This window comes from Hippichthys cyanospilos, chromosome 17 (assembly GCF_059441005.1).
Source record: "Hippichthys cyanospilos isolate Australia breed blue-spotted pipefish chromosome 17, RoL_Hcya_1.0, whole genome shotgun sequence".
Lineage (NCBI taxonomy): Eukaryota > Metazoa > Chordata > Actinopteri > Syngnathiformes > Syngnathidae > Hippichthys > Hippichthys cyanospilos.
The window spans coordinates 2,306,360-2,327,368 of record NC_142385.1 but is presented as its reverse complement, the minus strand read 5'-3'; the positions used below and the strand labels follow the sequence as shown (position 1 = coordinate 2,327,368).

Genomic DNA, 21,009 nt, shown 5'->3' with positions numbered 1-21,009 from the left:
TTGAGGGTTTTCTAATTGTTGCCACTGAACTGCACCTATTGTTAATTCCATGAACACCAATACAGCTGAAATTGATTAACCAGGCCCTCAGCTGCTTAACCAACCAGAAAATTATTAAACAGGTTTAATTCAATTCATTCCAGGCCCAATAAAAAAGGTGTTCCTTTAATTTTTGTGAGCAGTGTGTGTGAGTGTGTGTGTGTGTGTGTATATATATATATATATATATATATATATATATATATATATATATATATACGTGTGTGTGCTTGACAATGTCGTGGCATGCTCCTAATAAGACGGAGATGGTGTCTTGTAGCATTTCCTCCCAGAGCTGTGTGAGGGCATCACTGAGCTGTTGTACAGTCTGAGGAGCAACCTGGCAGCACCTAATGGACTGAAACATAATATCCCAGATATGTTCTATTGGGTTTAGGTCGGGGGATCATCAAGGCCATTCAATTACTTTAATTCCTTCATCCTCCATGTACACACACACACATCCTCCACATACACACACACACACACACACACACACACACACACACACACACATAATGAATCTGTGTGTTGCAGCGTCCCTGGCTTACATTTTTTTCATGTTGCGATGTGGAATACTGAGTTTTTTTGTCCCCTCTTTATGGCATTTTCCCAGTTTTGCGACAAAAACAACTGTCATGACCCTAGGGGCTTGGCTGTATTTGTGTTGTTTTGTCTCCATCTGCAGGCGTTTTTAGGTAATTGCACTTATTTTCTGTTGCTTAACTGCCTCCATGCAACACGTCACTACAATGCTGGTCTGCCATTGGTGGCGTCTTCTCACGGAGATGGTGGTCTGCTGTTGGTCAGCCTCACTCGTTTCAAAATGGCGGAACGGTAAAGCTTTGTTCAATTGTGAGTGGTTACGAAACCGTATTTATAGTGCATTTTACTGCTTAATTCAAACTTGAATGGGTTAGCCGTGGGTCCCAAGATTGCGAGTGATGTTAAAGAGAGTAAGAAGATGATTTATTTGGAAACGATGCTGGAGATAATCAAGAAATATGAAGCTAGCCTAGCCTAGGTTACCCTTACTAGGGAATATGGGCATAACAAGCGCCACTCAAAGGTAAATAAGTCATTTCTATATTTTTTATAAATTTTGTTTTCTGATTGTTTACATGTATTTTACATGTAGCACTTACTGTACTATTTTGGTACCAATTTTTAATATGTATGTACAATTTTGATGTTTTTACCTGGGTTTCTGGTACCTGATACTTCCATATCCTTTTTTTAACTCACCATGAGTGATTCTTGGCTCTTGAACAACCCTTCTTACAAGTTTTCTCACTTCTTTGTCAGAAATCTTGCGAGGAGCTCCTGATCGTGGCTTGATTCTGGTGAAATGACCATCTTTCCATTTTCCGTATCATGGCTCCAACCGTACTCAGAGGGATATTTAGGAGTTTAGAAGTTCTTCTAAACCAGTGGTTCTTAACCTGGGTTCGGTAAGTCGGTCTCAAGTGTTCGGTGGAGCCTCCGCCGCAGAGGTCCACCCCTCAGTCTAGTCTGCAGTTAGTGGGCACAGTCACTGAAAGCGTCCTGCTCTGAGATTTCCTACCGGTCCGCTTTGAGGTCGCTGGTTGATGCAGCAGAGTGAGACCTCCCTATCAAATCGCTTAGAGAGGGCTGTATATGTGTCTGAGTAAGACTCCCTACCGGTCTGCTTTGAGAGCGCTGGATAAGCAGCAGAGTGAGACCTCCTTCTCAGTCGGGACCACACACCGGAATTAGCCTGTTATCTCCCGAGCGCCGAATCCAGGCAAATAAGCTCCTGCGGCTGTGATCTAAAGGGTCGATCGCCGTACGGACTCACTCAAATCATATTTTATTTTTTACTTTTTTATTTTTACCATGACATTCATCTGTTCTAGCAGCACAAGTTGTATTGTCACCAACAGACCGTGTCCAAGTCAAAACTGGGCAGCTTTAGCTGGCCCACCAGTCGCCTGTCCACGTCACAACTGGGCAGCATAAGATGCTGCCCCAGTCAGCTGTTCACAACACTACTGGCCTGCACAGACCACCTGGCCATTTATCGCTCTCACCTATGGCCACCACCTGATGTTGCTTCAGCATAGCACATCCTGCAACTGGCGTCAGTACATTCTGTGTGGCTCTTGCAAGGCCACCATTGTAGCTATATCCCTGAACAACCATGAAAAGCCACAAATGAACCCAACCCAAATTCGATATGCCGGATGCCCACCAGACTGTCTATGATGGACCTAGAAACAGACTGATGTTGTTTAAAAGCAACATAAACAATGTTACATACAGTGTTGTGTCACATGTATTGTAGTTAATTGCAGGGCATGCATCTTCAACGGGGCACGTATCTTCAACAAGGGCCTCAAAAAGCTTTTGAGGAAATCATGGTCCACAATCTCAGCAGGGGAAAGCAGTGCACCATTAACACTGTGTACGATGGAGATTGGCGCTGCCCACCTCAACTCGGGACATAGTGAACTGATGGACAGAACACTTCAAAGACCTCCACAATTCCACCGACACATCTTCCCCTGAGGAATCTGAGTCTGGACGCTTCAAGGTGGGCTCCCTTTTCACTGGAGCTTAAGTCACAGAGGTGGTAAAAAAAAAACTCCTTGGTGGCAAGCCCCCGAGAGGGGATGAGATCTACCAGGATTTCCTAAGGCTCTGGATGTTCTATGGCTGTCCTGGTTGACATGCCTCTGCAACATTGCACAGATATTGGGAACAGCACTTCAGGATTGGCAGACTGAGGTGAAGGTTGCCCGTTTTAATAAGGGGGACCGGAGGATGTGATCTAATTATAGAGGGATCACACTGCTCAGGGGGTGCTGGAGAGGAGCGTCCATCAGAAAGGCGAACATCGGATTATGGAGGAGCAGTGTGGTTTTTTTTTTTCCTGGCCGTGGAACAATGGACCAGCTCTTCACCCTCGGCAGGATTCACAAGGGTCCATGGGAGTTCACCCAACCAGTCTGCATGTAGTTTGTGGACTTGGAGAAATCGTTCAACCGTGTCCCCCGGATTGTTCTGTGGGGGGTTCTTCAGGATTACTGGAACTTCTGTGCCACTGATGTCAACATTTGGTCCGCATTTTCAGTGGCAAATCGAATTTGATCCCGATGAGGGTTGGACAATGACAACCGCAAGTGGTATTAAACCTGGCAGCACATCTGGCGCCCAACGGATCGCCTACAGTAGACAAACCTTTCTAAACATTAAAGAAGTGTGTGAGACTTGCCAATTGTGTCTGGATACTCTCTCTCTGTTCCCCGAACTGAAGAGGATCCAAACATGGGAGAGAGGCAGACGTGCTGGGACGCTGGTCCATCTGAGGTGTCATGCTCACAGAGCCCCACTCCCTAGCCTGTTAATGACTAACGTACAGTCTCAGGAGAACAAATTTGTAAGCTATGAACACGGGTCTCCTTCCAGCCTTATATTAGGAGATGTAATGTGCTGTGCGTTGTTGAGACATGGCTCTGTGCCGACACACCAAGCCAAGCCATCGCACCTTCTCCCTGAATGTGAAAAAACCAAGAAGAGAGTGGTGGACCCTCAAAGAAAGAAGGATGAGCTGTGGCCAATCACCATCAACAGCACACCGGTGGAGAGAGTGGACACCTTCAAATATCTGGGGGTCATCCTCTTCAGTGATCTGTGCGTTTTCTGTGTTACAGACTTTGTACCGGTCTGTCGTTGTAAAGAAAGAGTTGGGCTGAAAGTTGAAGCTCTCTATATACTAGTTAATCTACGTTCTTGCCTTCACCTATGGTCACGAGCGGAGGGTCATGACCAAAAGAATGAGATAATGGATACAAAAAGCCTAAGTGAGCTTTTTAGATGTACGAACAATGCGCGCTACCTGTCAAGCCAGGGTATCATAGTCAAAGCCAAACGTTGTGAGGAAGTCAACTGTATTTATGGAACAAGTAACATATGACACAAATAGCACTGGTACACTTTTATTTTTAAGTTCTTCCTGGAAGCTTTCATTTTCATATCTGATTTTATTTATTTGCCTTACTTAATTGTATTTATTTTTTTAGTGCAATGTCATGCGGGCAATCAAAATAGCTTGGCTGTCAACCGTGAGACCTCATGCAACGCATTGAGCACCCTTGATATATATTGTAATATCACACAGGTCTGCCTCTAATAATGGAAATAAATGTTAAATAAATGTTACCTGGATAGGAAATAGACGTGAAAAGTAATTTTCCCAATTGTCCCGTGCAGCAATAACGATCCTCTTCTTCATGTTGTCATCCTGCATGGTGCTCATCATTTCCACATTAAGATTTGCTATGAAGGACAAAAAAGACATAAATAAATACCTAAAAAGACATGTTCTCCAGAAGTATTAGTATAGTATCATAGTGGTTTGGAATACTGCATGAACATAAAGTTACTGACACTAGGTCCAACAACAACAATAATTTATGTTATGATACAAATTGTTCACCTTGGTCATTTCTTACAATTAATTCTGCAAAAGGTTTGAGAAATTGTCACCAACTGATTGCTTTGATTATTGCAAATAGTTGAGGATTATTTAAATTATATATTTTTTTGTAACTTCAACAAAGTGAATAAGATAAATAAAACCTTTCAAGTTGCATGGTTTAGGAGAAGGATCATCACTTGATCAACTATTATATTGACTATCGCACATGTTGTTTGAAAGAAGATAAAAAGGATTGTCTCTTTGACTCGTCCTGTGATGTTTTCACCAATATGGGGAACGTCAGTGCTGTTTGTGAAAAATTACTGTGACAGGAGAGTTGGCACAAATTGTAGTAATGATTGATCATGGGACTTCATTTATTGACATTCATTTCATCATTCAAAGATGGTGGGCGCAGCACATTTTAATGTCGGCGCAAGCCTTGTTTAAAAATTCCTGGGACAGCTCACTTTGTCACGTTGAATTGGCCCAACTACACAGCATTGAGAAATAATACTTTTACGAAACATACTGAAGCAATTGGAAAAAGCGTAATAATATAATACAGTTTTGGTGATTTTGCCAGGCCAGCAGTGCAATGTTGCATGAGTTTTTGTGCATGGTCAGACCATCAAAATCAGCATTGTTTTCTTGGAAAACAGCATGTTGGCACAGAAACAATATTTTACGAAAACTCACAAACGTCTTGTTTTGAAACCATTTATACAGAGCTGGTGGCGATGGTGACCAACTTTTGAGATAAACATTGTAGAAAAAAAAATGTACTTCTTTTAGCGAGTAGGTGTCTTAAGAACTGGGTTCTCATCAAATGTGAGTCATTTTAAGAAGAAAAAGCCTCATTTGGGTCAAGTTATAGCGGCTTATACAAAATATTTGGCGATCCACGTCTTGACCTGACAAATAAAGCCGTTCTTTTGTAATTGTGTTTGACAACGGCAAAATATCAAACATTTTTGCTATACCAGATGAGTGTGCAAATTTTATTGAGTTATTGTGCATGTTAGGACCCTGAGAAATGAAAAAACCTGAGAAAAAACCTGAAGGGGCCTTTCAGGTTTTGAATCATAACTCGATCATAAACTTTTTTTGGTTGTAGGTCTGAGTCGATATGGGTCAGCTTTTGGGTCCAAACCCTGAATGGTGTTTCACCCTTAATGACTTCTGTGAGCAAGTAATTCACAAGCACCATAATACTCACCGAGCAAATCTTTCATCTTTTTTCTTTCCTCTCTGTTTATTCTCACACAGTTTTCAGAGTAGGTGTCCCTCATGATCTATAAAAAAACAAAAAAAAACACACATAACAAATTAAGGACACAATAGATGATTGCCTTCTATCAAAATTGTTACACATCTACAGCCATATCTGGAACAATCAAAACACAAAAACGAAAACATTTAAGGAAGTATATGATCTGTAGGCTACTTACCTGTTCATATAACAGGTTGAGTATGTAGGGTTGGTTGAACATGTCTTTGGGATAAAACACCTGAACACAGAAACACAAACAGGTGAAAGATACATCTTGTGGAAACACAAACATACTGTATATTTGGTAAAAGAGTGGTGGAAAAGACCTTAGTTTGTGGGACATGTTTACATTGTGATTGAACTGGCTCATTTACATTAAGTAAATAATAAAAAGATAATCATTCATTGAATTACTAAAGCAAACAGAAGACTGTTCACACACACAAAAAAAACCTTCACCATTTCTTTCTTAACTAACACGAATTTGACCTAAAATGTAACATGAGTGTTAAAAATGGTTTGAATTAAAACTCTATGAATGTGAGTGTCAATGTATGTAGTTTACCTCTTTGCGCAGAAAGAGTTTTCCAGGCATTTCATTGTAAGAGAAGTAAACGCCAGGGGAATAACGAGAAAGTTGAGAGAGACAATTCTCATCCTCCGGCATCATAACTGTGAATGGAAAATGAAGTGAAGACAAGGCAAAGCTTTATTTATATTGCACATTACAAACACAAGGTAAATCACTGTGCTTCACTTAAAAGTACATTTAAAATTTAAGGTAACGAACTAACTACAGAACTATTTTAACAATGAAATAAACCATTACTATCGCTTTGATAGTATTTATTCAAATATTGGTATGTGGTAAAGGGTGCTGGGTATTGAATCTTAAAAATGTCAATAGCAAAGGAATATACGTAGCGACATGTATAGCGAAATATTGGGCAATGTTTGAAAAAAAAATCATGGCATATATATTAACAATGACTGAAAAAAACAAAAGATTATTATTAGAACAGACAAATTCTGTTATTCTTTTTTCAGAAGCCACACACCATTGACATACATGTGCACACATTAAACATTATTTTTTTTAAAAAAAAGCAGCATGTCCACATTTTTCTTTCAAGCATGCCCTTTACTGTGTTAATATATCCACAGCAGTTGAGAATGCTCTTTCAGATATCACTGATGTTTCAGGAATACACAGGTAGCACTTTGCCACATATGGAGGACCAAAAATTCAATAAATAAATGTTCCATTCAATCATTAAATATAAGTGTCATTAAATAATTACAAGTGTCATTAATTAATTAAAAGTGTCATTAATTAAATAAATGTTTAAATAATAAATTTAGACGTTTCATCGAATTAATTAAACATTTATTAATTAATGACACATTTATATTTAATGATTGAATGGTACATTTATTTATTGAATTTAGGCACATTTGGTCCTCCATAGCCACACGTGCCAGCATTAAATACTGTTCGCAGCATTACCAGAGATAGTGACACTTTAACTAAGCTTAATATTTTGGAAAACTTAAACTTAAAACTTAAATGTAAATTACACTTAAATCTCTGGTCTCAGAGGGACATCTCTATTATTGGACGAATTTTCATTACAAAGATGGAATGTCTTTCCAGATTCATATACCCGGCATACTCCCTGGCTCTCTCGAAATGTGTAATCAAATCAATAAATCAGGCTACGTTTAATTATATTTGGAAAAGGAGAACACACTACATTAGAAAGGGTACTCTAGTTAAAGGTCATGATGACGGAGGTTTTCGGGCCATTGATATAGAATGTATCAATGGAACGGTTAAAATTAACTGGCTAAGATCATTTCTGAAGAATGAAGACAGTATATGGTTTCATATCCCAAGCTACATCTTTAAGCAAATAGGAGGTTTTAATTTTCTACTGAAATGTGACTTTGACTTAAATAAGCTCCCCATCAAACTATCCACCTTTCATCAACAGGTGTTACATTACTGGAAAATGATTTACAAGCATAACTTTGGTCCTCACAACACCCCACTGTGGATTTGCAGATACATCTTGTCGAATAAAAAAATCATTGTTTTATCCTACTTGGGCAAAGAAAGGAATTTGGTCAATAATGCACCTTCTGGACAACACTGGAAGGCTTATGCCATTTGAAATGTTTTCTTCAAAATATAATCTACGAGATGAAGAGCAGTACAATAAGCTCATCAGTGCAATTCCTCAACCTATTGTGATGATGGCTTTTAATTGTTTTCAAAGTAAGGTAAACATAGCATTACCTTTGCTTTTGGTGGATGGTTGCAGCGTCAATCATTACAGATTTTCTAATCTAAAAATTCGGCAAGTATTTGTTAAGGAAATGTATCCATTCTCTTCAAACAGAATTACAATTCTGCAATATTTTTCAAAAAAATATTTTTCAAAAAAAGAAGTTAGAAGTTAGAAGTGCGATCCAAATATTTTCAATTTCCATTTGCCCCCAAAGCAAAGGAAATTCATTACAAAATCCTTAATGGAGTCTATCCCTCTTCTGAACTCTTAAGACTGTGTTTTAATTTGGACCACAACAACTGTGTATTTTGTGATGAAGACATTGAAACAACGGAACACTTATTTTTTTACTGCAAATTTGTTAATGTATTCTGGGAAGATCTGTATGACTGGTTGTTTCCTAAACTGCCTAATCTGTCTGTTCTGACAAAAGAAAATGTCCTGTATGGTATTTCTGTTAAGGAGTCATCTCATGACCTGGTCATTAACATACTCATTATTCTTGGGAAATTCTTTATTCATAAAAATAGATATTTCAAATCGAAACCTAGCTTCATTAGTTTTCATATGGACTTATGTCAATATTTTAAATCTTTAAAACTTGTGAAGAATAAAAACGCGATGAAGATATATGGGTTGGTGGAGGACCTTGATCTCTTTAATAAACCCTAGCTCCTCTCTTTTTTTTCCCTTTCCTTTTGTGTTCCTTCGATTTATTTTGTTCTATTTGTATTTGGTGTGGCTTGTTTGTATGTTTTGTTTGACTGTTTAAATTTTTTATTTTTTTTTCTTCTTCTTATTTGTATACTTTGGACTTGTCTGCTGTGGATTGGATATGGCACACTGTTGTGCCACTATGTTTTGTGTATATGTATATTCGTTTAAAATTGGAGTTTGTTAAATAAAGTTTGAGTGAGAAAAATAAAATACTGTTCGCAGTTTTCTTCAACCGGAAACTAAACAGATCTTTGACGTCACTCTCATTTGTGGAAAAAAAAAAGGAGAAATCTATTTTTGTAATTGATCAAACAGTGAAACCCCGGAATACAGTTTCTTCTGTACCGTTTTTTCTTATGTTACAAACATGACTTAGCATATAAAAAAAAAAAATAAAACAAAAATTGAAATCTCAAAATTTGAATTAAACGCAAAGTGAGATTCAACTGCTCGTTAATATGCCTGCTTGGATAATATTGCCCTTCTCGGGAACACATACAAGGGCTTACTACGGATGACTTGAACACTGCAGAAGCCAAAGATAGGACGAAAGAAATGAAGGAAATGCGATCTTTGTATCATGAAGTCTTGATTTTCTGCCTTTTGCCCTCCTCCTCTGCCGCCACTTTTGCTTCGGAACGTCGCCTGACTTGAAAGGTAATGTAAGTTTTTCATGTGGTGTTTTTGAAACACTTGGAATGATTTGCATGTAAAACACGATTAATAATATGACAATAATCATGATACAAAACCCATTCTGGAGCGGATTGGTTTAAAAAAACAAAATACTAAATAAATAAGGCGTTTCAAAACCGAGATTCAATATATTGGAAACTGAACGTCATATTGCAATAAGCGTATTGCGTCACTTTGTATCGCAATATATCGATATTATCACCCAGCATTAATAGTAGTAGTCGTAGGATCAGATACTGTATTCACTCCGACCCTGTACCTTTCAGAGAAAGGACTCGACATTTTTAGCCCCCCCCCCCCCCCAAAAAAAAAAAAAAACCAAGAACAAAAAAACAGATCTCGTCCCATATTTACTGCCCGGTAAATGTTTCTATCCTGCCTGTGTCGTTTTATTCTTTTTTGCCTGAAAGGAGAAGCAATGAGTACTGAAAACCTAAGTAAGCTGGACAGGTCAGACTCTGTCTCTCACTGAAGTTGGACCAGGCCACAGTTGTGAACGACACAGCTCAGATGTGTATTTTTATTTCTATGGTTTACTAAACTGTTGATATTATTCAACATTGTTTTGTGATATCACTGCAAAAGAGTAGCTATTAATTTATATTGTTGGTGCTGACCAATAGTTTGTCCCCATCACTGGTTATTGTTTCCAAAAAAAAAAAAAAAGAGCACAAACATTATTTCATGTTTCTGGCAACATTTTGGTAGACTCACTAAGAGATGGTGCAAGCATGGGTGGTGGATCAGGGATGTTGGGAACCACAGATGGCGGAGGAGATTCAGGGGGAGGCGGTAAAATGTGCCCATAGCGCTGTGAGGCAAACATATCCTCCAGGGAGCGCTGCTTCTCTCTCATGTTATTGGAGATGACACGAGGGCCCATGGTAGAGGGAGGAGAAGATTGGGGAGATGGAGTGTGGGGAGGACTTTGTGTTTCCATTGGTGGAGATGTGGGCCACTGTTTCTGCACTCATTAAAAAGCAAATTTAAATATTTGCATTTTACCACTACGTCACAATTTATCTTTTTTTACCTTTTGCGGTGGCACTGGTGCTTTGTTTCTGAGTTTGGCAAGAGCTTCCTGTTTGGGATCTACCTTCTTCACAAATTGCCTTGCAGGAGCTCTGTAAAGTGATAAAGAGATTAAACCTACCAGGAATATTCTGTTTTGTTTTATTTTTTAATTAATTATGGGGATTATAGTATATTAATATGCCGGCTTGCCCACGAATGAGAGACTATTTTTTTGTACCGAAGTTTATTGTGATCTTCCACTTTTCATCTTTACCCACTTCCCACCAACAACACTGTAGAACTAACGAACATAAAATTCACAATAGCTATGGCTAACATTGTAGATAGTGACATAAAAACACATATGTAACATACAAATTTGGGCTGTCGCGTCTGATGTTAGCATTGTTAGCACATCGTTAGCACTTTAGCAATGACTTCACACACGAAGCACTTTGCATGATTCCAAACTAAACTTAAGTAAACTTACATTCTCAAAATAATCAAAAATAAATATTATTGCTCCTGTAGACTAGGAAATGATTTCTGGATCACTGGAAATATAAAAAAATAAAAATGTACAAATCAAACAATCTAAAAAGCTCTCTGTCTCTCTCTTTCTCCCTCTCCCTTTCTCTCTCTTTCATTCTCTCTCACTCTCTCTTTCTCTCTCGTGCTCTCTCTCTCTGCACTCATCATTAACTCACGAGCACAATCTCAAGGCAAACAAGTGAACTGCATTCACATTGTAACTGCTACAATTAATATGATTAATTTAAAGGGTTTAGGAGCATTTTTTAAATATTCTTTACATGGTAAGTTTTGATTATGATGCACTAATGTAATTACATTATTTATTTGTAACCCTTTTTGATCATTTGTATTATTAATTAATAATATTAATATTATTAATTTAAAGGGTTGAGGCGCATTTTGGGGGGCTTGGAAGAGATTAGGCTATTTACATGTAAAAAGTGGCTCTACATATGAAAGATTCATATTACAAAATCACTTCCGTAACAAATTAATTTCGTCAGAAGAGGTACTACTGTATTACCTCATTGATTGTTGTTTTCATTTAATGAATAAATTAATAAATTATTATGTTTTAATATTAGTGTTGGTCCAACCTTTAGCTTCACAAAATTACAGACACAATTGTCCTTGATTTGTTCATAAACATCACATCATAATTCTATTCTTGACAGCCAGAGATGGGATCATGTCACACACATGCAAGTCTTAAATGTTTCTAGTCTTATGCAAGCATTAAGTCATTTTGACATGGGCAAGTCAAGTCACAGGTTATCTCAAGTGAACTGCTGCAATAAATACAGTGATCAGATTAATGCAGTGTTGCAAAATATTTAAAAAAAATGTCTAAATTCTGCCCTTTAGTAACACCTGTGTTGTTCTAGATTTGTACATCGACTTAGAGAACCCTCTTCTGGTTAGTTCGAAATATTGTTTTTCTCAGTAGACATCAGGTCTATGTGGCAGCACGCTAAGACGACATGTTAATGTTAGATGATTGCTGATCTTATTTTGTTTTGCCTTGAACGAGAATTGTTCGTAAGTCCTGAAGTTCTCAAAATTATGAGACTGTTCATCTGTTTTGTTTAGCGTTAGAGACATTGGAAATAAGAGTATTTTTTCGTTGTGCAACTTGTTTGTTAGCTGGAGAGGTGCTATGTATCATTAGCTGATTACGTGTTTTATTTTTCTAGTTTTACTGCCACCTAAAGAGGGTAATGGTCAATGGCCATTGTTCAAATAAAGCAGAGCAAAAGGAAAGCCAGTCTGCTTGTTTGAAACATCGTTATCCTGCCGTCTAGCTGGCGAAAAACCCGACGCATGGGAGTGAGGACGGCATAAAGATCTTGTATAAAAGTTTGTGTTTGATATACAGTATACAATATATATGATTGTATTTATAATATTATGATTTTATATGTTATTTATGTGCAGTGTGTGCAATGTTCAATAAATGAATCAGTCAATTAAATGGGAGACAGACTTCTGTTAAAGAGAGGATGTTGCAGTTGGTAGACAATTTTAAAAAATATGTATAACTTTTTTTTTTTTTAAACTTTCATATACCATCTTGACCTGCGGCTTATAGTCCAGTGCGGCTTATCCGTGGCAAAAGATGTTTTTCTTTTCTTTTCATATATATATATATATATATATATATATATATATATATATATATATATATATATATATATATATACATATATATATATATATATATATATATATATATATATATATATATATATATATATATATATATATATATATATATCCTGTTCCGTTGTTGTTTGATGTGAGTTGGTGTTAGGGTTTTTCTGTTTTACTGGGTTTTTGGGTTATGTGTCACGTTCCAGTCCTTGTGTGAGTGATTGTGTCAAACTGTTAGTGTTTAACCTCCCGCGTGTGTCACCAAGCAGCTTCCCTTGTAAGTGATGAGTGTATTTAGTTACCAGTTTGCCTTCAGTTGGTTGTCGGTTTATTGGCTATGTCTACTTTTCTTTCTCTCTCTCTCTCTCTCTGTCACTATCCCTCTGCTGTAGCCACCGTGGGTATAGTCTTTTACTGTAAGTTCTGAATTTTATTTGCCTTGCCTCTGTGCAGAATTAGATCATCATTTTTGAAAACCTCAACCTGCCTGCTTCCCTGCATTTTTGGGTTGCTTTGTTCACAGGGCAAACACAACCAATGAAACGTGTATCTACAGATTTTATTAATTCATTTCATGATTTCCTGTACGTTTTGTATCAAGTATATTTTTTATTTTGTCCATACCTAACAGGCTCAAAGTTTTTGGGTTCAGGGGGGGGTCGACTGTTGAACATTTTGATGATTTCCCGAATGTTGGATGTTGGTTCAGAGACCGGAGCTGCAGTTGTACTTGGAGTTGTAGGACTTTCTGTTTTGCTGTCATGATTAGGGATCTTCTTTACTATGACTGTTAAAACACAATCACCAATACATTAGAATATGGTTACCTTATTTGCATTCTCTCAAAATACAAAGAGAGCAGTACATTTTAATCCATAACAGGAATAGAAAATAAAACACTCCATCAATTCAAAGAAAGAGACAGTTCACAGTTTTCCCTCACTTCATACTCACTGACTCCAACCGCTATGAGAGTGCTCAGAGCTGCCAACTCTGCTCAAAAAAGGTAAATCCAAGCTTTGCTGTTTACATGCTCGCACATCCCACCAGAATTATCATCGAGGAGTGAGATAAAAGGCGGTAGAATTATCTTGGGGAAATGAAAGGAGATCTTCCTTTTATGTAGTAACTTGATAAAAACATCAGCTAAATATGATGACACTTTCCGGTGCGCAAGAATTATTACCATCACCACAAATGTCCATTATGGCAGTTTGTCTGCCATGCCTTCTGTCAATGATAGTTTGATTTTTTCTTCCCCTAGGTACAATGGTTTCTTTTTAACTGTTTAACCCTTTCACTCCCGTTGGGACAATGCATCCCTGCTCATTTAAAAAAAATGGCAGTGGGTGTAGGAATGGGGGCTAAATGATGGAACGCCATCCCAGCAGTTCATTACACACCTATCTACACAATCTAGTGGTATTTAGCAACTTTTCCAGACACAGCAAGCCAGTGCTGGGCCCACTGTCAACAAGGTATATTGCCTTGTACAATTTCTTCTCTATTAACCATCTAGCACTGCTGAAATAAATTGATAATATGTTCTCTAAATGTGTGTTACTATAGATTACACTGACTCCTGTGTATTGCACACATTTGGTGATAATTTTCACTTCTCTGGCACACTATGGGATACACAGTCCCTCTGGTATTTCTTGGTAGAAATGGAATTGGGAATTTAACTAATTTTCTAAGTATCCTAAACTTATAAACAAGTAATACATGCCGTAAGTTTTATTTTTTTGAAAAAAATAAAATGGCAGTGAAAGGGTTAAAAGCTTTTTAAAGATGCATTGATCTATATGTTGAATTTAATCTATGTTCTTACCCTTTGGTTTAGGTGCTACAGGAGGAGGAGATGGATGTGCTGATGGTACAGGTTGTTGCTGTTTGAATTGGGGCGAGGGAGGAACCTGGGTCTTGGACTCACCTGAAGGTTGAGAATGATAGGTCATGAGTATTTCAGACTGGAAAAATAAAACATTAAATCTAATGCCTTTGTATGAAAAAAAAAACTTAGTCTACTCACCAATATTGTGGAAGTACTGTTTTTTATCTTTAAAAGACTGCATTTTATCAGGGTTATGTGAATCCATGTCTTGCGGCTGTTACAAACATACATCATGTTACAAATTATTGGTAATTTAATCAATCATCCAATTTCCATTGTTTAGACTTTTCAGGAGCCTGTCCCAGGTGGCTTTGGACAAGAGACACATCTTCTCTCAAATGAATTGCATGGTGCTTTCACAGAAACAACAAAAATATGTAACAATATATCAGTCCAGCCATAACCTGCTCAACCCTCTCCTCCCAGTCAACACCAAATACCAACAGATGTCTCTAATTACCTGCCCTGCACATGACCTGGTCTCTTCCCCACAGAACTGGCCAGATTGTCTTGTTCCGTTATGCCAAGCTTTCGAGCACTCTACTCTGCCTGTGTGCACGTGTACTGACACAGCCTGTCTCTGACCTCCCGCCTGCCTGTTGTCCAATCCAGTTTGCATGTGTACCAACTCAGCCTGTTCCTGACCATCCGCCTGCCTGCAGTTCTCTTTCGTCCGCACTTGTGCCAACCCAGCCTGTCCCTGACCAGCCGCTTGCCTGCGGTCCTCCTCAGTCTTCCCGTGTACCGACCCACCCTGTCTCTGACCACCCGTCTGTTTGCTGACTGCACAAGCCTTCCTGTGTATCAACCTTGCTTGGCCCCGAATAACCACTACAGTCGCTGTATTGTCCTGCTAACCAGCAATCCTCCGGCAAGCAATAAACAAACTGTCTCCATCTAGGGTGATCCTTGATTCACACACTGAAACAAACAAGCTACACCTCTGATTGCTATATCCAAAAAAAAAAAAAAAAAATCAATGTGCACTTATTAGTCATGTAATTTACCTTCTGCAAGCTTTTATTAGGCTGGCTTGCAGGTTGAGAGTGGGGGGAAGATGTGAGTGTGCGTTTCTGCCTCTCACTCTCCCGTTCTTTCTCCTTTCTTTCTTGCTCCCTCAACCTCTGCTGCTCTTGTGTCTGTTGCTGGGACAGAGTCATTGCCTGCATAGTCATCTGTTGTGCCTGCAGAGAGAAACCAAGGACAGGTGGAAGAAATGACTAAAAAAAACATGACTTGATATAAGAAGAAAGAAAGAAAGAAAAGTCAATTTATCCAAACCATTAGCAGAGCTTGCTGGTTAATGAGTGCTTGCTGTGATGCTGCCAGCTGCATGGGGTCTGTGACTGAGGGAACAGGGACCTGAGGCATCATCATTGCTGTGTGGAGATTACGGTAGGCAAGGAAAATTCAACAATCAATTGACAAATGAAGTCCAGAAATGAAATGCTGAGACAATACCTGGCATTGTATGCATGGGAGTCATCGATGGGATCATGGAATTTGTGCCATAGCTTGGCATTGAAGGGCTGACTGGCATTCCTAGACATAAATCACATTGCGGCGTGCAGAACAAAATACAAAACTTTTTAGCAGGCTATGCGTCATAACCTGAATCTAACATAGGCCACATCACAGTGGTTGGTTTGAAGCGCTAAAGGTCACTCTCAAAGTCGTAGTACAGTACTTAATGAATAGGGTGTATGTATGAGTCGTTAAAGTATAATCACCCCATCATATTATATTACTACCACTTGATTAATCATTTCCCCTTTTTATGGTGGATACTTTAAAATCATAGGACCATTATGCCGAGCTATCACAGTTTTGCTCACAGGCTGGATCTCTCATAGGCATTGTTTTTGACAACTGTGGGTGTGATTGGCTATTTGTGGACTATGTAAGTTCCCTGGTCACTTAAGGGTGAACCCCGCCTAGGGGTGGGTACACCACGCCACACAAATGTAGTTCTTGAACATTAGGAATTCCGAGGCAAGGCCCCCAAAGGAAAGCCTCGTCTTGTAAAAAATCCACAATTGAATTCCAACACCCCGGCACTTGCCATGCTTACAGGTGATAATTTAAATCAGTGGTTCTCCGGGTGCATTCAATCACTGTGATTGAATGTTTGGAAAATACATCCCTGGCATTGTATGAGTTAATATATTTAAAAAAAAAATGTAATTATTTTGAAACAGACACAAAACACCATGTCATCATCAAAGACCTTGACCCTCGCGCACGCACGACCTCTTGTTTCATGTGTTTTTATGTGTTCTATTTTTTTGGTTGACCATGGTCTTTTTAAATGTATTCATGAAAAAAAAATGACTTGACTTGTTATCTTCTTAACAATGGATGGAGTTGTAAGACTTTATCAAGTTTGGAAAAATTAAGTTGTCCAAGCAAAGAAAATACAAAGAGGACTATGTACATAAAATTTGGATTTATTGAAAACAGCGATGGAGGACCGAAATGGCTTCAATGATTTTTTTGTTTTGTTTTGTTTCTGCAAGCAATTGCAAAGGGGGTCCTTGGAAAATTTGCTTTCCTAAAAGGGGACGCTGAATCCAAAACGTTTGAAAACCCCTGCTTTAAGGGTTTCAATTACTTACCCATAGGATAACCTGACATCATGGTAGGCATACCTACAAAACAGAAGGATGAGTTCTGCTTGGATTGAATCAGTTGATTATACAGAAAGAAAGTGCTGTAATGTCATTTTATAAAATATTGCTTGTTGTTATTACTGTAAGTAAAGTATGTTCCTAATTCATTAAACTAAAGGCTAATAAACCTGTAGACATTTTAGGGACATTATTAAAATCACCACATTTTATTTCGGACTACCGTGGCAGCATTAGCTGTATGACAGGCTGACTGCAGCTACAGTATTCTGTGGTAGCTGGGCCCTCTCAACTAACCAACCACATTTTACACATTTGAAAGGTGCATTTGAAAGTGTGCAATGTTACTAAATTGGAACATACTTTAAGCTTCTGCTTACTGTGCCATGAGCTTTATACAGTACTCACAGTGCTTTAGTAGGCCAATACTAACCCAAATGTTCGATCCATATATTCCTGGCCTGTCCCCTCTTTCAAATTTTAGAACACATCTAGCCCACACATTAAAACTGTTTGAAAGTTTTTGTTGCTCATAATGGCATATTTCAGATGAGATCAGTCTTGTGGAGTTGGAGTGTTATACACACCAGTATTGTATATGCCAGGATGCATAGGTCCAATGCCTCCCCCACCTCTCATCCTGCGGTTTAACACAGCTACTCTTTCCATGTCCTACATAAAAATAAAAAATACAAAAAAAAACACATTTTCAGGCCATATTATGTATGCATAATTATTTTGAGTTATTTCTTGTGAGTACACTTTACATTTATATTTAGCATTATTTAGCAAAATTTTCAGACTGGAATAAAGCCCTTTACAAAGGGCATTGTTCCGATTCAAAGGCTGGCTAACACAGACAACTCAGGGCCCATAAGTGTAGAGGAGAGAGCGTTGCTGCTGTACTCTTCTAACTTGCAAAGGAAGAAGCATTTCAAGAGGACAAATTGCTTGAGCACAAAACAAACTTCCTACAAACAAGTGAATTATACCAGCTTGATCCTAATTTGAAGATGGACTGCTCAGGGTTGGAGAGAAGCTGAAAAGATCCCTCAAGCTAAGGCATCCACTGATCTTACCTTGAGAAGGTATTGTCACAAAACCGATACTGGATGACTGTCTCAAGCGAGTCCAATATTTTTCCAGTGGCCAAACTTTGAATGAGCAACAAGTTCTGGATTATGGGTGAAAGTCATTGGAGCGAAAGAGTGCAACCAACTCAATGCTGATTTCCATGAAAGAAGAATTTGCCTGAATGGAATCAAGCAGGTGAAAGCAAACACATTTTTCTGCATAACTGAAATGTTAAGATTGTCCGGAGTTCGACCAAAGATATGTGAGGACGGATCAATGTTAATGCTTAGAATATCATATGGATTTGAAAAAGGAATACCAGTTGTATGAGTTCCGGTACAAAGTGACTGTGGGAAACTGTCAGGGTTATCTTTAAAAGTAGACTAAGATAAGCCCTGCTGTGAAACAGCAAAATAGTAACTCAGACCAGCCAAGATTGACTTTTCTCAGCCTAGGCAAAGGGAAAAATTTGTGTTGTACTTAATGCATGTACTCATGCATTGCCAATAGCGTTTTCGGCGCTCAAGCGTCCCTGCCTGCTTTTTATTCATTCAGCAAAGCACTGCACATTACAAGACATAACAAAAAGAGCTAGTCAGGCGCCACCAACAGCTGGGCCAAGGTCCCAGCTCAGACTTTCCTGCGACAACAGCTTTATCTAAGGACTGGGAGAGATGAACTAGGACTGCGGAGATAGATAGCAATGCACACTATTCTAGACAAGAAATAAGCACATAATGATAACAACCTAATATATGATTCCCTTCACAGAAACCTGTCACAGGTGTCAGCAACTGTGTCTGGAAATACTCTAGAGAGTTTCTGTTTGCTGTAGTGGTCTATGAAGTACTTTGAATTGAATAAGTGACAACCTAACAAAACTAGAGGAAGAGTTAACAGCACTTAAGGCTCCCTCCCAGAAATCATTAGAAAGGTCAATCTAGCCTGGTGCTTCTCCTACAAACCAGCAATACTGGTCAAGCACAAATTGCTAAATGTAGCAGAGGGCTCTGCATCAGATTTCTTAAGTGCTTTTCAGGACTTCAACTTTGTGCTTCAGCTTTCAGGGATGAATGGAGGAAGTAAATGTTATTTGCTTTGTTTGTCAGGTTGTTGGTTTGGCAGAGTAAAATGAAATTTAGATTACAAGACACAGACACTATGTAGCTTTGAACATGTTCATGATGCATTCTTAAAAGCTTCAGGATATCGCTTTAGGATCAGATGTGACCATGGAACAAACTTTGTCAGGGCAGGGAATGGGCTAAAATAAAACCCCCGAAGGGAATTGAATAAAAGCAGCATTGAAATATAGCTGTCAAATTAGTCATGTTGACCAAGTATTGGTGAGCTACACTGTTCATCTAACCTAGTGAGCTTCGCTTTACAGTTCACAGAAGCATCAAAAGGCCAATCGTTGAATCTAAAGGTTATTTCTTATTTGGACAGCCCAACAACATCATGCCCTTCCAGGTCTCACTTTCTTTGCCCACAAAAACATTGAAGTCCCCCAATAGAATTGTGGAATCCCCCACAGGCGCATTCTTCAAGACCACTTCCAAGAATCAAAACTGCTGTTCAGCAAAGGCACAAACAACATTCAGATTCCACCCATCCCCCACCTGAAGGGGGAGGGAGGTTACCCTCTTGTTCACCGAGAACGCTAATATACAGATGTCAAGCCGGGGGGGCAACAAGCATGTCTACACTTGTTTAGTTTCTTCTCAAATCCAGTGTGAACCGGAGTCCAACAACTCTTGATGACTGCTACCAGAGTCCAAGGTTGGTATAGAGCAGTGGTTCCCAACCTTTTGATCACCGCGGCACGGTCAACGCCTTAAATTTAGCCTGCGGACCGGGGGGTTGGGGGGCGGCACGGTCAACACCTTAAATTTAGACTGCGCCTCAGATTTATATTGATTTATATTGTGGACTGGCGGAGGGGGGGGGGGGGGGGGGCTGCTTTAAAAACCACATCACAAACATATGGACGGGGCTTTCTGTCGCTGTTGTATTTTTTTTCCACTTTTTTTTTAATCGCGCAAGGAGAGGGGAGGGGAGTGGAGCGAGCTTGCTGTGCACGGTATGGAAGAGTACTACATGAGTACGCTGCCAGGCGCTAGACCGCACAAGCACACAGATTGGATAATTTCCCACGGCACACCTGACAATATCTCACGGCACACCAGTGGTTGAAAATCACTGGTGTAGAGAGTAGCACAAATGTCATAACCTTTTAACCTTGCACACCATTTCAGGCTCTCTTCAGAAAAGTGACAATATTTGCCTGCAGAGACAATTTTTGTTTCTACCTTAGACCGCAAACTGCGAAAGGTCTGCGAGAGGTCTTTGGAGGGAAAAATCAAATCAAATCACTAATTCAAATACAGAAATAAATAAAATTCAGGTATGTCAAATTAGAAAAATTAATTATCAGGGCTATAATTTAATAAAAACAAAATAATAGTTGACTGTCTTTAACAGTTATTTAAAGACTGTATACATCGATCAGCTATGGGTAAATCTTGTTTCAGGAAATTTAAGTCTACATATGTGATGTCAATTAAAAGAGCAGGCTTAATAGGCACAGACAAAAAAAGAGGTTTCTTTCATTCTGATAACACAAACCGATTGTCTTTGGTCCAGGTCAAACAAGTCATCAACGTATGCATCCATTTGTTGAGGATGGCCTACAGACAAGAAAAAAAGAGTTATTAACAGAAATGAAATCTTGAGTGGGTCCCCAAGGATGAAGAATG

The 21,009-nt window shown here is 38.8% G+C and overlaps 1 protein-coding gene and 1 long non-coding RNA gene across 3 annotated transcripts in view; one reads left to right on the top strand and one right to left on the bottom strand.

Moving 5' to 3' along the window:
- Window positions 1-15,337, top strand: part of LOC148409218 (uncharacterized) — a 36,681-nt gene extending 21,344 nt beyond the window's left edge. The window contains exons 2-3 of the long non-coding RNA XR_015868296.1: window positions 14,499-14,594; window positions 14,833-15,337. This is a non-coding gene — a long non-coding RNA (uncharacterized LOC148409218). The remainder of the gene's footprint in view (window positions 1-14,498; window positions 14,595-14,832) is intronic.
- The window catches only part of myo15b (myosin XVB), a 57,935-nt gene that overhangs the window by 28,839 nt on the left and 8,087 nt on the right, over window positions 1-21,009 (bottom strand). Inside the window, exons 10-24 of one of the 2 annotated variants that reach the window (XM_088439077.1) lie at window positions 20,879-20,940; window positions 17,764-17,848; window positions 17,165-17,197; window positions 16,011-16,091; window positions 15,831-15,928; window positions 15,557-15,733; window positions 14,688-14,763; window positions 14,487-14,588; window positions 13,280-13,442; window positions 10,491-10,581; window positions 10,172-10,421; window positions 6,319-6,425; window positions 5,932-5,991; window positions 5,700-5,775; window positions 4,223-4,338 (exon numbers count right to left, since the gene is read on the bottom strand). In XM_088439077.1, the coding sequence (XP_088295203.1) occupies window positions 4,223-4,338; window positions 5,700-5,775; window positions 5,932-5,991; window positions 6,319-6,425; window positions 10,172-10,421; window positions 10,491-10,581; window positions 13,280-13,442; window positions 14,487-14,588; window positions 14,688-14,763; window positions 15,557-15,733; window positions 15,831-15,928; window positions 16,011-16,091; window positions 17,165-17,197; window positions 17,764-17,848; window positions 20,879-20,940 (1,577 nt within the window). The remainder of the gene's footprint in view (window positions 1-4,222; window positions 4,339-5,699; window positions 5,776-5,931; window positions 5,992-6,318; window positions 6,426-10,171; window positions 10,422-10,490; window positions 10,582-13,279; window positions 13,443-14,486; window positions 14,589-14,687; window positions 14,764-15,556; window positions 15,734-15,830; window positions 15,929-16,010; window positions 16,092-17,164; window positions 17,198-17,763; window positions 17,849-20,878; window positions 20,941-21,009) is intronic. The other variant, XM_088439078.1, reaches the window with a different exon arrangement.